Genomic DNA, 16,234 nt, shown 5'->3' with positions numbered 1-16,234 from the left:
CATTGAATTCTTTTTAATGTGAAATTTGTGTAAATAAATGATTGTATCTTAGTTTAATTTGAAAATCATTGGGGTTTAATGTTAATTTCTACTTTTTTAAACTTTTGATATGTTCGATGTCATGGCAACTACTGACTGGTTTACAAATGGCGGATCATTGAACAACAATTTAAAAGTGCCCTTTACTATTCCTGTTTTTATTTAGACAATAACATTATACCGTCAAAATGTCTGTGGATTTGGAAGAATACTTCAAGACGACCTTCGAGGATACCCTCGTTGTGTACGTTTTCCTATTTTGTAGTCTAGAAATAAGTAGAATATAAAAAATAATGCATAAGAATTTCACACTGGTGCAATGTAAAAAATCGAAGAAGTAGTTTAAGAAAACATATACTATAGACCTAGATATGCAGAATGTGGTTTTCTTCTGTCATGTTTCCCTATACACCTTATCGCTATAATAATCCTGACTGACCCGCAGCTTGAACTTTTACGCATACAAGAGGGGGGATAGGACCTTTATACACCTTATTGCTATTTTTCCACCATTACTGGATATCACACAGGTTCCCGTAAAATTTTGACGTCATAAAACAAAATATCTGGCGCCACAATGGAAAAGTTCCAGCAGCTGGGTCAGCCGGCCGATAAATCTAATAGCGATAAGGTGTATCACGATTCCGGGATCGACTGTTTTTAAGTTCAGGATTTTGGGATTGACCCGTTTGGGATCTGGGAATTCTGTTTTTTTGGATTTCAGGATGCCGAGATTTACTTTATTAATTCAGGACCTCAGGATTTTAAGCCCGGGATTTTTCCTTCATGGAGACCAGAAATTTAGTATTAGGATGTCAAAGTTTTATTCCCTTGGTTATTGCATATGAGAAAGGCCATCTTTAATCATGCTCCCTTTGTATGTAACGTTTAACATATATATATGAGAAAAAAGAGAAAATCTTTGTTTCCTGTTTTTCTTTCATTAGCAAAATGCCTGAGCGGGAAGATGATCACTTGACACCTGCAACAAGACTTTTGGAAAAAAGAAGAGAAATGGCAGAAGTTGATCAGGCACTCCTAGCACAGAAAGAGGTATTGTTAAATGTCATAGTTTCTTTAAATTCAGCACAAGCAGAATTTGTCATCAAATTTCAATCAGATTCCCTCAATATATTGCTACATTAACAACTGAATGCTTAGACAATGGAAAGTAGCCAATTAATTATTCAGAATTAGCTCTGGATTTACCTACCATGAAAACTTTAAGCTTTTAGCTCACCCAGAGAGTTCCAATTAAAACCCTTGGTTTGTGATGCCTTTAAATCCTATAAAGATTTCAGGTCCTTGACAGTGGGAGAAACGATCATTTGGACTACACTGAATTATTTAATTTAATGCACATCAGCATAATTACTGCATTATTTGGGTTACCATATTAGATGCTCATTAGCATAATTAGAGTATCAGAAAGTATGGTACATTTTATGACTTCATGTATGATCTTTTATTGTGTTCCTCTGAATTTGAAAATGTTGAACAATGCAAGTCTGTAACTTGTTGTAGTACTTCAAATACTCACATGAAATTAGTTTTTAACCCTTAGAGTGCCACGTTTTTTTTGGGTAAACTACCGTTGAGTGCCAAGAGATAGGCCCTTGATTTCAAATTTCAACGGAAAACGTCACAAAGGAAGCGTAACAATGCATAACGTCATGCTTTCCGTATGGACGCAATTCTGTTTCGACGGTCGACGTTTGACAGTTAGATTTTTGTTTGATAATAAACGAAAATGGTCAATCTAACGGATGTTTAAGAAATATGGAAAGTTGATAGAGCAGAAAATATATATAAAAAAGGATGCAAGAAATATTATAGTTCGTGGGAAAGAGCGAATTTAATATTCTTCAGAAAGAAGTGCATAAATGTATCAAAATTGAGCTACATCGGATAGAAATCAATCTTATGCAAATGTATATCAATACATCTGTTAATCTACAGAAAGTCTGTAAGTGTTGAAAACTGAGTTGTTATAAGAACCCTACTAATTCATCTTCTTTTTCGTATTTGAATGTTCCAAAATCAAACAAAGTCTTAAATTGAGTCTTATATACATGCACATATATACACGCACTTTCATTCGATCGATTTTTATCCGATGCAGCTCTTTGAAACTATCTTTTATGGCAATACATTTTCCGTTTTACATAATATTTACAGGAGTACACGAATTTGTGTTTACTGTTTGAATCCTTTCAAATGTACATGTTATATATAGAGAAACTTTTGAATTAAGAATTTGATGCACAATGCAATATTTAATCACGACGTTACTATGCCATTCCCCTATTGAACAGAATATAGAACTCCGCAAATTTACAGATATTACATTGTTTGGCTGATATTCAGACGAATTATATATACAGAATGTGTTTCAGCCAATGATCCGATAAAATTTGTCGTAGTGTTGTCACTGGTTCAGACGTACTTATGTTATTTATTTATTGTGCAGTACATTTTACTCTATCGTTACCCGTAATTTTATAAAATTAAAAGAGTTACACATTATTCAAAAACGATAAAAGTGACACGCACATGCATATCAGCAAATAAAACAATTCTACTATGCATGTTAAAAGCAGGTGTTTGATATAAAACAAAAAACATTGAATCACCAATTAGAAGCCGCGGTTTGAACAGGTTTGGTTTAATAAAAAAAAAAATTAAAAAAATTATAATTCTAACTGCACAATCCACAAGGTCAGAATATCATATTTGCTTTAGCTGTGGGGTTAACTTTTCTTAGTGACAGGCATGTTGAAACCCTTCCACGACCGTCCAATGGTTATTCAAGTGTGTTTAATAAAATACAAAACTTTGAAAAGTTGTCACCATACAGTTGCGAATATTAGAACTCGGGCAATGATTATTTTTAATAACAGAATATACGTTTTGATCGAGGACAATATCATTCATGATTTTTCTTTTTCCTCTTGTTTATATTTACGTCTTAATTACTTACTTATATACAATTTTGAAATCTAAAATGTAAAAGTGCAACAACAATATCTTCACACTTTAGACAAAACAAGCAATGATTTTTATTTTTTTTTATTCTGAAAAAAAATATTGTTATAAAATATTTTATTTTCTTTCTCCCGGGCCCTATATTTTCTTCTCCAGGCGCTATTTATTTTCTCCGGGCTCTTTTTCTCTTCCCGGTCGGTCTCGGGCACTTTTTAAGAGGACCGGTTTTGTTTTACCCTTTATATCTTCCGCACTTTTTGTTCTCATGTCATCCACAAGCAGGTGCTGATTTGTACGGTGGCAGAATGCGGCCATGAAAGAAAAAAAATATTGTTCCCTCAAGATACTATGTCGTTCCCTCAAGATGCTATGTCGTTCCCACAAGATAGTGATCTTGTTCCCTGAAGATGCTATGTCATTCCCTCAAGATATAATGTCGTTCCCTCAAGATGTTATGTTGGTCCGTCAAGATGCTCTGTCGTTCCCTCAAGATACTATATATGTTGTTCCCTCATATTAATATGATTTTATTGCTATGTTGAGGGAACGAGATAACTATCTTGAGGGAACAACATAGCATCTTGAGGGAACGACATATCATCTTGACGGGAAACAAAGTATCTTGAGGGAATGACATAATATCTTGAGGGAACGACGTGATATCTTGAGGGAACGACATATCATCTTGAGGGAACGCGATAACTATCTTATGGGAAAGACATAATATCTTGAGGGAACGAGAAAACTATCTTGAGGGAACAACATATCATCTTGAGGGAACGCCATAGCATCACGATGGAACGAGATAACTATTTTGTGGGAACGACATAGTTTCTTGAGGGAACGAGAAAACTATCTTATGGGAACGACATAGCATCTTGAGGGAACGACACAGTATCGATTTGACATATGATTACAAAGGGGACAACACAAAATATTACTTATATATCTCACGCTACGCAATTTCTGCTTAGAAACAAAAATGTTTGACTATCAAATTGGGTGTAATATTTGTGTAGTAGGGATCAAGTCATACAATTTATGGGCGGCAGTGTTTGTTGACCCCTTCTCTTTCCTTTCCATTTTTGTATCGTTTTTTTTCTGTCTTATGGATGTACAGTATTAATCTTTTGCTATTGGTTTCAAATATTTAACACATTTAAAATATATATTTTGAAGGCACATTATATTGGATTTTACTTTTGATTAGAAAGAAAAAGAATTGTTTGAAGAATATTTGCAGATAATTGAGTCATCTAATGTTTTTACTTTTCTCCAGAAACATGTACCCTGTAAATGTTATCAGAACATGTTTGTGCTTCGAAATTTTGTGTGCTAGTTTGTCCTTTTATACGTTTGTTTTGTTTAGCTTATGACACTTTTTATATAATTTCAAATTCATTCAGTAACCATATAGTACATGGAAACAGAAACACCGACAAACACAACAGAAGATAATTTGAATAGTTGATACAGGGCAATTTAAAGTTTCTGACTGATGTTTTTTTTATAGTTAGTATAAAAAAAAAATACAACTTTCCTAAACAAAACAACAATGCGACATCATTTTATTTTTCGAAAATAAAGAATTTCAAACATGTATATACCAAGCTATCAGGTGCTCTCGCTTGCTCACCTTGAATAAACTGAGAAATTCTTTTTAGAATTTTTTTTTTATGATTTCAAAGAAGGAAAATCTACTTTTTTTACTTAGATTATTTCTTTTAGTACGGATAAAGTATTTTTGATGATGAGCATAATTAACATTTGTAAAAATCCAGTTTTATCTGATTTTCTAATTGTTCCCCGTTGGGTAACGTTAAACTCTGGTTCTTCATCTTTTTCTGACAGGCAAAACCCGAATCCACGGCATTGACGCCAGCCATTTTCCAAATCAAGCACTCTGGCACTATGACGTAATGCTTATTATTACGTAACGTCAAAATTCCGTTGGCCTTTGGGCCTTAGCGTGGCACTCAACGGTAGTGTTTTTGAATAGGCCAGATAGGCCCTATGGCAGAGAAAAGGTTAAAAACTCAATCATCTAAAAAAACAAAAGACCACTCATTTTTAATATTTTTCATATACCTTTCCCCCAACCAGCTGCATAGAATGAAACTATATCTTTCATATTTTTAACAATCATATAATATTCTACTTCAAGGAATTCCAAATGAAAATGGAAAGTTTACAACAGAGAAGAGAGGAGCTAGAAAGAAAAGAATGTGATTTAAAGGAGCAGTTACTGAAGTTTGATCATTTCCTCAAGGTTAGAATCAGAGGTTTATAAATAAAACATCTTTTGAATGGGTTGTATTTATAAATGCAGCTAATGATATGAAGATGTAGATTATTCCTATTTAAAAGCATCTCACATGTCTTGAAAAAGGATTTTGTAACGAAGGAAAAATACATGTAAACATCTATGATTCTGTCATAAATGAATATATATTTCAAAAGGTATGTGCAAAAACATAAAAAAAATTGTCTGAAGATGTTGTTACATTTGAGTTGACTGTGATATCATTTAAGATTAAAAATTCATGTTTGAAAATGGAAGCTGAAGCTTTCGTACTATCAGCAATAGGTAAATATGTATGACTTGATGGAAATTACATTACTCTTCTGTTGAGCTCTTTAAAAGTACTTTATTTTATAATATAAACATTTTTAAAAGTTATTACATTATGTTCATATTTAGTTTAAGGATGTACACCTCTGAGGAGCCAAAAATTTCTAGAATTAAACTTTTTTTCTAAACCTGTTTTTTGTGTTCATATGACTGTAAAAAAATAATTGGTGAAGAAAAAATCATACGGTGGTGCACTTCTTTTTTTGCTACGGCCCTTTGAAAGTACCCAATTTTCATGATTTTCCCATTTTTCATCAGTTTTTACCTATTTTTGGGCTCTAATCATGAAAAAAATCACATTTCTACAATTAAACTTTTTGTCATACTTTCAATAAAGATGAAGGGGACCAATCTGAATAAATTTTAATTTTAAAAACTATAGGTAGGTGTTAATATAAGAAAGTTTTATCATATTTTGATGCTTTTTTGTGTCAAATTTACCATGTTGTCAATTTTGTAAATTTGTGATTTTTCTCCGTTTTAAGTACAAATTGCATATTTTTTCAACTTCTTTGTTATAAATGATTGAAAACATACATATCTAAGAAATTTGAAAAGAAAAAAGGGATGTGGGATGTACATGTTTCTGGTAAAATCATTTTTTGTATCCCTCACCTATTTTCTCGATATTTTGGCTAAAAAGACTGACTCGATTGGTAATAACATTTGAAAAATGTATTACTCAAAAACTACTCATTGGAAATACCCAATTTTTTTACAGAGTTGAGTTTGATTATTACATTTTTTAAATTCATTCATATTTTAAGTTTGAGACATAATTCCAGAACGAGATTTCAACGAGACTGAACGAGACTGAAATGTCAGAAGAATACATCCTTAAACTATAAACTTTCATATTTAAAAGTTCTATAATATCAGTTGGTAAAATTATAAAATAAAACGTCACTACATCATAAAATAACATTTGATTACAGGAAAATGATTCAAAGAAAGCAAGAGCTTTGAAAAAAGCTGACGAGGAAAGAGATTCAAAGAAACAGAAAGATAAAGAAATTGAGAAGTAATTACAAAAAACAATTGTGACCTCTCTTGGTGCAAAACCTTCCTCTGTTTAAAGAAATTATCTCCCTTGGCACACTACCTTTATATATGTCAAAATCACTTCACTGGCACAGTACATTTACATTTGTCATACTAACCAACCTTTGCACAATACTTTAATATTTTTCAAAATTACCTCCCTTTTCACAAATACCTTTATCTTTTTCATATTTACCTCCTTTGTCACAATATTTTTATTTATATTATAATTTTCAAAACAACCTCCCTTGTCACAATACCTTTAAATGTGTCATAATTACCTCTCTTGTCACAATATATTTTTATCATATTTTTCAAAATTACCTCCCTTGTCACAATACATTTGTACCTTTATATTTATATAATTACTTCCCTTGTCACAATATAATTATTATTATATTTTTCAAAATTACCTCTCATGGCACAATACCTGTATATTTTAAAGGTATTTTTTTATTGCCCCTCTACGATTATATCCCACCTATGATATTAGAGGGGCATTATGTTTTCTGGTGTGTGGATCCGTTTGTCTGTCCAGCTTCAGGTTAAAGTTTTTGGTCAAGGCAGTTTTTGATAATGTTAAAGTCCAATCAACTTGAAACTAAGTACACATGTTCCCTATGATATGATCTTTCTAGTTTTAGAGTTTTTACCCCAATTTCATGGTCCACTGAACATAGAAAATGAAAGTGCGAGTGGGGCATCTGTGTACTATGGATACATTCTTGTTGAAGATGTTTTTATGCTTTTGAAAATTTAAGAAACAGTCACCTTTTTGCTAATTTATTGTATTATGAATAATTGAACATAATTTTAATGATATATTACTTTTGGTCTGTTTATAAGGTTTAATGAGTTAGCCAAAATATCAAAACTTAGCCTTAAATGGATTAAATTTATCATCTATGTACACTTCTTTTCTTTTATATATAAACTTCTCATCCTATCCAGCTAACCTTTCTTGAAGAGTTCACAGATTTGGTCATAAAAAGAAATTCAATGAAACAACTATGTACATTTTATGCAGCAAATTGTTGTTTTGTTGTCTTGAAGATTTGATGGTGTCATTAGCTTGTGGACTCATAATTTAAACTAAGACTAAAAATTAGATCTTATGTTGAAAAATCTGGTTATCTGCATAGCCTTTTGGTTAATTGCAAAGCAAATAATCCCCAGCTAGATATATATGCTCAATTAAACTGGTTTTTATATTTCCCTTGAAACATCAAGTATGTAAGTAATTTTTTTTAATGCAATGTTATTTTCATTATTTTTTCTCTCACCTGTGACAAAAGTTGCAGAAGACAAGACAAAGATCAGTGATGTCAACAATTGTTAAAAGTTTTCTGCTTAAGTCAGTTTGATCATGAACTTAGAGCAGAATGCATTGAGTGTGTAGGTAAAGGTAATATCTTAGGATAGCTTGCTTGCTAGCTTAACCGTGAATTCATTATTAGGTAACATATACTATCCTCTTTTAGGAGTAGAGTAGCCCACATACAGATAGATTGGTTATTTGTCGGACCAGTCTACTCTTAAAGAAGGGTAGTATACCTAATGTAATAATGATTTAACAGTTTTGGTAAAAAGCAAGCTAACCAAAGATATTACTTTTACCTGCACACTCAATGCATTCTGCTGTAAGTTGTAAGTTGTAATTGATAAATACTGTTTTCTATAAAGATGTATTATCGGTACTATAACAGTTTAAAATCATTTTGACGTGCTGACCTCTATGTCATGGTCCAGCAAACTTTGAATTAATAAGTTTGTTGCTGTCCATCCATTTGTCTTTTTCTGCATTTTCTGTCCACAGGCAAGACATGTCTCTGTGTCAACAGTTTAATTGTATTTACTTTTGTGTTGTTTCAATAAAATTTATAACAGTTTCTTTCTTGAATACTTTATGCGATATTGATTAATTTCCCTCAATTTGCACAGGTATATTTGCTTCCCAGGTTTTTCTATTTAAGCCTTGGGGTCATGAAAATGTCTAAATCTTATTATTCCTTGTACACATGGGTAACAGAAACAAATCTTTTGGTAGGGTAACCATATTTATATCACAAATAAAGGTAGGGTTGGTACACAAAAAACAAACAAACAATTCTTTTTAATAAACTTAATCAAAAGAATTTAAAGAAAATAACATAAATGACATCAGAAATTTAATATCTATTAGAATTCAAAACTCAAAACTCAAAACTGTATTTATGGATCACAGCTATCTGTCTTTCTTATTTGAGGATTTCCTTTCTTATTGATCTCTTTTTATTCTATAATGATGCAATTTTGATATAAGGATATTTTGCTTAATTGCATAATTTTGTCTGACAAATAGGCTATGCAAATAGCCAGAATTGTCTGAATATACTTCAGTGTATCTTATTATTTTTTTCAGATTAAAAGTAGAAAAGGGAAAACTGGAAAAAGACAAATCAAAGTTACAAGAAAAACTAGATAGATTTAAAATTTATCACACCTACATGGAAAAGGTGCTAGAAGCAGGAGAGGAATTTGGTGAAATGAGAGATATTATAGCTAGACATGACACCTTGACAGCTACACATGAAGTAAGAACCTCTCATGATGAATCAGAGGGGGAAAGGGAGTTAAAAATCAAACAATGGCAATGAATTGTCATAAATCTTGACCTAGTCCACGAGAAATGAAAAGAAAAAGGTTTTTTGTTGAACCCTTGCAACAACTTATTCAACTATTTGAGGGTTTCATGAATAATTCATTGCTATGCAAAATTTCAGCTCCTACCAAACATACCCTCTTTTTCACCTGAAAGTAGAATAGTTATGCCCATCATTTTAATCATCTGGGGCTAATCCCACTTCCACAAATTCAAGATAATTAGTAGTTTTTTTATGCCCCATTTATGGGCATTATGTTTTCTGGTCTGTGCGTCTGTCTGTTCTCCGTTCGTCATACGATTTAATAGTATAATACTTTGAGGTGGGTAGTAACTTCAAATATTTATTTATTAATTGTTTTAATTTTTTCCAGGATTTATTAGAACAGGACCAAAGAAATCAGGAAGTCATAGAAAAGGAAAGACAAAATTTGATGAAATACATTGAGGTAAGTTTGATAAAAGCTTTGCTGTAACACTGAAATTATTTAAATATTTATAAATATCATATATTAACCTATAAGATTAATGTACATGCTTAGGTATCTAAAATGTCCTAAGACATGAATATGTTTTCGAACTCTGAAAACAGACATTATAAATCTGGGGAAAAGAATGTTGAAGATATCATGAATTATTATTAAAAAGGGCAAAACATATTTGATTGGTCTACAAAAATGTTCAACATTATTAGAGATTCAGAAAATACATGTTTTGTCAACAAATAAGAAAAAAAATATATACAACCTTTAGAACTTGGTAGAAATAATGAGTGCCTTGGAAACTATTCATGTCTGTTTTCTTGAAAGAACAGTAAACATTTATTTGCAGACATAGGTAAATATTTTTTATATAATTTATATAAACATCTCAAGTAATAAGAACTGAAAGTTAATGCACTGTTTATAGTATGAAAGTATAATTACAAATATTTTTTGACAGGAAAAAGACAATGAAATTTTATCCTGTAATAACCAGTTATCAGGATTACAAACTCAACTTGACACAGCTCAGAGTGAGGCTGTAAAATGGGAGTCAGCATGGACTCATATTAAAAATACTGCTGCTACAAAAACACTTACACTTGGTAGAATTAAAATGTAAGTTCACACAATATTGATTAAGTCAGACCAGACTGTTGTGGTGGTAGTTGTTGATTTTCATAGTATATTTGTGCATATTTTATCACATAAGCACCATACATTTCTGTGGTGGAAAAAAAACATGTACTGTGGATTCGCTATTATTCAATTTTCGTGGTTTTCATGGGTACAGGCGAACCACAAATTTATATGTTCAAGGAATTGCAAATTTGCTATAGCTTTGTACACAGAAATCGGCAAACCTCGAATTCAAATATCAATGAAAAAGTAAGTTTTCCTCAATCCACGAAAATTGATACTAACAAAAATAAATGAGTCAACAGTACATGAATTTAAAAGCAAACAAAATGCCAGATAGATCAAATAATATGAGTGTGTTGAAGGAAAAATAATTCAACAATTAAGTCCTTCTTATCACCCCTTTCTCACACCAAACCTACCCTTACCCACAAACATTTGATCAAAGTTGCAAGATCCAAGAAAATTATTTTCTTACTCAATAATTGATTTGTTATAATAAATTGAATTCATAAACAACTTGTTTTTGCAATAGTTAAAAACATTTATATTTGTTTCTATAGGGCTGCCAGAAATTTGTACCAGTTAGTTAAACGACACCAAAAACAGTCAGCAGAAGAAGAAGAAACACATGAACAATTAGCACAGGTAAAATTGTACCTTAAATTACACATATATATATATATATATATTTGGTGTTGGATGTCATATGTATGCATTTTGACAAAGGTTTGGTTTTTAAAATATCGACAAGCAAAGTGGAAATCTGTTGTTGAAGTACTCTCTTACTTCTTTGCAAAATATACAAATACTCAAAGACAAACATACATATTTATTTTGTACACAGATAATGTTTTGATTTCAACAAAGTTACCTTCAGCATTTGGGTTTAAGTTCAGTCCTCATGCAACATGACCTACAAACATAAAACTTTTTAGGAAGATATATCTATGTTTTTGCAAATAAAGATCAAACATTATAAAAGGTAAAGGGATTGAATTTCCGAAACTAGAAAAACAGAAATCAGAGAGGAAAATCTAACAGATTTCTCACCTTGTGAAAAGAAATATATTTACATGTACATATATGCGTGTTTGTCATGCCAGTGAAAACTGTACTCGTAGATGTTTTGTATGTTTGAAGGATATATATATATTTTAAGTTTTCAAAAGCACTATAAAGATAAAGATTTTTGATTGTCTTCCTTTGAATAAAATTGAGAAAGGAAATGGGTAATGTGTCAAAGAGACAACATCTGACCAACAGCAGAAGTACATTTGTAAAAGTATAAAATCTAATAATATTTATTTTGGTATCATATGTTGAGGAAATCGAAACATTTGATTTGATTTATGTAATACAGCTATGAGCTAGCTTTAAATATGGATATGGATCATTAATTTGAAGAATTAGTGATCTTCTCACCAAAGAAAAATAAGAACATTGGTTGCATTAGACTGATGAGAAAACTCTTTTGTTAACAAGGTAAAGTGTAACACTACAATCAACTTTCTATCCTACATGTAGTGGGTCTCATTGGGGTCTAAGCGTGATGCGGGATTGCCGTTTTTTTGTAAGCATGACACGTGAAAGTCAAATTATTATGTCGTGAAAACGGGAAATGAGGTCTAGCAGGACCCGGGAAATTACAAAAAAATGAGAATTGCTTGTACGTTCATAGTGTAAGCAAGATCCGGGATTGGAACCCCCCAATGAGACCCCCCATGTAGAGCAGAAAAATATCAATTTGAATAATAAAGTTAGGAATAGTTTATTCTAAAAAAGAAAGATAAAATTAGGTACTCATATACAACTAACTAACCTAAAGAATAAGTACAAGGAAGAAAAAACATGGGCAAAGTGAAAAATGAATAAAATACAAATGGACAAAAATATTCTGATTTCCTATATAGGAAAAAATGGTGCAGTAACTTGTCAAACTTAAAACTGAAAAATAATTTACAGACAAAATAGTTAAACTTGGTACAGGGAAAAAAATGGTGTTGTTAAACTATTTATCTTTGTGTATAAAATATAATTGACCAAAATTTTTCAGCATAGAATAATTGACAAATGAGCAATCACAATGAAAGACTAAATCTTTTCACGATGGCACTCAAACAAAGCAAGTGGTAGTGACGAGTACCAGCCATAAAAAAAATGATTTCTTATAGTAGTTTTCATTATTACATTTTTTTTACAGTATAAATTATTGATTGACTATGTTTCTTTATAATTTTTGTATTCTTCATTTTTACAGTTAATTGAGTTCCAGTCAATTTTCCTTTTTATTGCCTGTTTATTTTGCATTAAGATAACAAAATGCTCTGAACATTGGATGCTATTTTTCATAATTTGTTGAAATAAAGATTACTTACATTTTAAAAAAAAACCTAATATAACTATTAAAGAAGTGCAACTACAATTTTCTATATCAGAATTTTGTAATATTTTTACCAATTCGGAGCTCTTTGGGATTTGAGTCTTTTGGGATTAGAAAAGCATTTGATTTAAACAGATTGAAAATATTTATTGTAAAATAATTCAATATGTCTTTCAAGACCAGTTTTTTGGCTAAAGACATGTTCAATTTAGACAGATTTCACTATTTTTTTTGGTTCTAAAAACAGGTTATCAACTTCTCTGCCTTAAATCCTTTGTTGAGAGCATTTTTCCCTTACTTTAGAGACACCTGCATGTTGTATACCCTAACTGCATGAATAATTCACCCAGTATGATCTTTACTAACTTAAACTTAAATAAGATTTGAGTTCAAACATATATTAAATATAAGGTTGTGCACATAGATGTTTGAGTAGATATCATATATATATATATATAGTAAAGTATAGAAGTATAAAATAGTAATATACAAGAGTACATGACTTAGGAATATTTCATACACATCAAAATATCAATAGAATTGACGGTGTAGCACTCTTCTCCTTGAAACGATTAGGTTTTATTAGCCCTTTAGTTGTAGGAAAAATACTGTTATATAACTCTTATGTAAGTTGTATTCTTATATGAGGGTACAGCTGTGGTTTGCAAAGGAGAGAATAATGGGTCAAGCAAAAAAAATACCTAAAAATAAACAAAAGCCTGAATAATAAAGATTAGTAACTTAAGGGGTGATAAAGTACATAGAATAGTGGAAAATATGCCATAAAAGTACTTTTCTGGCTACATATAAACATACGATGAAACTTCCTTGGAAAATTAAAATTATTTGTCTAAGTTATCTCCCCTTATGTTAAGCCATTTTTTAAATTTTAATTGAAACAATCAAAAGAATTTCTGTTAAATAAAACCTTAAAATACTAAATTATACATGGTTTTGATAATGCCACATCCTGTTTTCACCAGTGAATGTGAGTGGACACACTTGCTAATTTGACCCTTTGAACTATGTGTTGTATGTAATAGTGTCACTTGTGCATGTGTGACACACTTAGCTTGCACATTAGCTTGTGTAATAGCCTAGCTTCTAATGTATAACAATCTCCCTAAATGTACCAAGCTGGGGCAGCACAAGTTCAAGGCCAACACTGAAAAAAGGTGAGAACTTTTTTTTGAAAAAAAATAGCATGCTTAGATATTTATAGCAAACTTGATGTTTATGCATTATATATTTTTGATGCTTATTTTAAGTATATTCTAAATAGTTTTGAATAGAATTGGGTGTAAAATTAATATATTTACATACAGAGCTGTTTTATGATCTGAGATTTGTATAAACTTGTGATAAAATTTCAGTTATTCATTAGTTTTGTATGTTATATTTATACAGATGCCTTTTCTATACACAAATTTTTCCATGTTTCTTCATTCCTTCACCAATTTGAATCAACATTCCCTATAATTCTTACATATCTTTGTGTTTTAACATACACTCCAAAACAATCAATACAAATTTGATGTGTGTTTTCTAGTACCTACCAGTGACCACAGAAAGTAGTATCAAAAGAGTTGCTTCCCTTTATATTTGACTTAAAAGATATATTTTACCTCGTTTATAGACATCTAGAAATGTGGTTGTATATAGAATCCAATAATATATCAATTTCCTCGTTAAAAGTGGTATATTTAATTTATCTGGACTATATTTGAATGTAACTTGCAATAAGTGTTTTTTTTTAAATAACAAAATATCACTGTAATTTAACAATAAATCACAATAAAAATGCACACATTTTTAAATAAAACATAAAGGTTAGCAACTAGTGTTTGCATTTTATCCATATCCTTTATTCATTTTATTTTCATCAAATGTGTTTTGTATGACTTGATGTTTTTCTTTTCATGTCATTTGCATTGACTGTATAAATATTGACCGATTTTCTTTTGCTATCATTTCAGATTCAGATGTTTTTGTATGATCTGAAGGACATCGTACAGGAACTGAAAAGATCTGATACCTTTGTGTCTTCTGCCTATGTGCCATCATCATCATAGAGTTATCTCCTCTGCTGCTGCTGCCAGTACTTACCTCCCCTTCTTCAACATCTTGTGTGGCTCATTACTATACTTCTGCACACTTGGAATGATTCATTTTAGAATATAATATGTAAAATTACGTTTTCAGATCCGTGTAGTCATTCAGGATTTGCTGTCGATAACGGGTGAGATTAGACGAGCAGAATTGTCTCAGGCATCAATAGTTCCACCGTCATCAAGTTAACCTTGTATATTTTATATTGAAAAATATTACAAGGGATACTGCCTATGTAAACTATGTGCTGGCTGGTGTGAAACAATCTTCCCATAAAGTGTGACATTTCTAAGTACCCAATTCTTTTCGTACTAGAAAAATTGTAAAAATTTCCAAGAGTCTGACTACAGACCTTAAAAAACAAGAGTCTGACTACAGACCTTAAAAAACCAAACTGATTGATAACATTTTATATACAACATATGTATTCAATTTTAAAGGCATTTTTATGAGCAATGCCAAACCTTTAAAAAAAAACCATTCAGATTGATTACATTTTATGCAACAATATGTATTCAATTTATCAGGCATTTCTTTGAGCAATGCCTTACCTTAAAAAAACCATTCCAATTGATAACATTCTTTGTTTAGATATATGTTTTGAAAGCATTTTGTATGAGCGTCTGAGCTGTGAGAGATTTGTGTGAATTGTATGAAAGTTGAGCTGCGTCAGATAGAAATTGACCTTATACAAGTTAATGTGAATATGTACATGTACAGTAGTCTTGTTTTATTTTGGACTAATTATTTACGAAAAACAATGACATATAAGATGAAGTTTTGTCAGTTTTGTAGCATTCGATTAACAATTCAACTTGCAAACAATCCTATACTTTCTTTTCAATTGGTTTTCAAAACCGAATAGGTTAACAGATACATTGATGTTTGATTTGCATAAGGACGATTTGTATCCGATGCAGCTCAGTTGTTGCAGATGGGATAAGTATGGAGTCTACATTTTTATTTTACATTTGTTAAGTTGGATGAACTTTCAACTTCTAAAAAGTAATAATTTCAAACCTTAGTTAACTAAAAACTGATACAGATGTATCCTTCTAATTTTTCTATACAAATATTTAATTTTTTTCCATACTGTTGTATACATGTGCCAAGGTTGTGATATGTGTATTATATGTGCTGTGTAACAGTTGTTTATTTTATTATTTCAAGATTATTATACACAAAATAAAAATGATATATAACTGTTTGATGATGTATTGTTTCCTTATTCGTATACCTTTCTGACATAAGTGAGTTTGCCTATGGTTACTTTTGGATACAAA

General features: G+C 30.9%; 1 protein-coding gene across 2 annotated transcripts; it reads left to right on the top strand.

Annotated features, from left to right (window-relative positions):
- The first annotated feature begins 146 nt into the window (after positions 1-146).
- Positions 147-15,273, top strand: LOC134699212 (coiled-coil domain-containing protein 42 homolog). Of its 2 annotated transcripts, none has more exons than XM_063560821.1 (9): positions 147-283; positions 987-1,092; positions 5,189-5,293; positions 6,592-6,677; positions 9,099-9,270; positions 9,713-9,787; positions 10,281-10,438; positions 11,023-11,107; positions 15,045-15,273. In XM_063560821.1, exons 1-9 carry the CDS (start codon positions 228-230, stop codon positions 15,138-15,140), a joined length of 939 nt encoding a protein of 312 aa, XP_063416891.1. In that variant the 5' UTR covers positions 147-227; the 3' UTR covers positions 15,141-15,273. The 2 variants fall into 2 exon arrangements, with proteins under 2 accessions (XP_063416891.1, XP_063416890.1); XM_063560820.1 differs by having other exon boundaries at positions 14,819-15,273.
- The last annotated feature ends 961 nt before the right edge of the window (positions 15,274-16,234 follow it).

The sequence above is a fragment of the Mytilus trossulus genome, unplaced genomic scaffold (assembly GCF_036588685.1).
Source record: "Mytilus trossulus isolate FHL-02 unplaced genomic scaffold, PNRI_Mtr1.1.1.hap1 h1tg000050l__unscaffolded, whole genome shotgun sequence".
In the NCBI taxonomy this organism is placed as follows: Eukaryota; Metazoa; Mollusca; class Bivalvia; order Mytilida; family Mytilidae; genus Mytilus; species Mytilus trossulus.
Note: the sequence above shows the minus strand (reverse complement) of the source record. Positions and strands in the feature narration are given on the sequence as shown.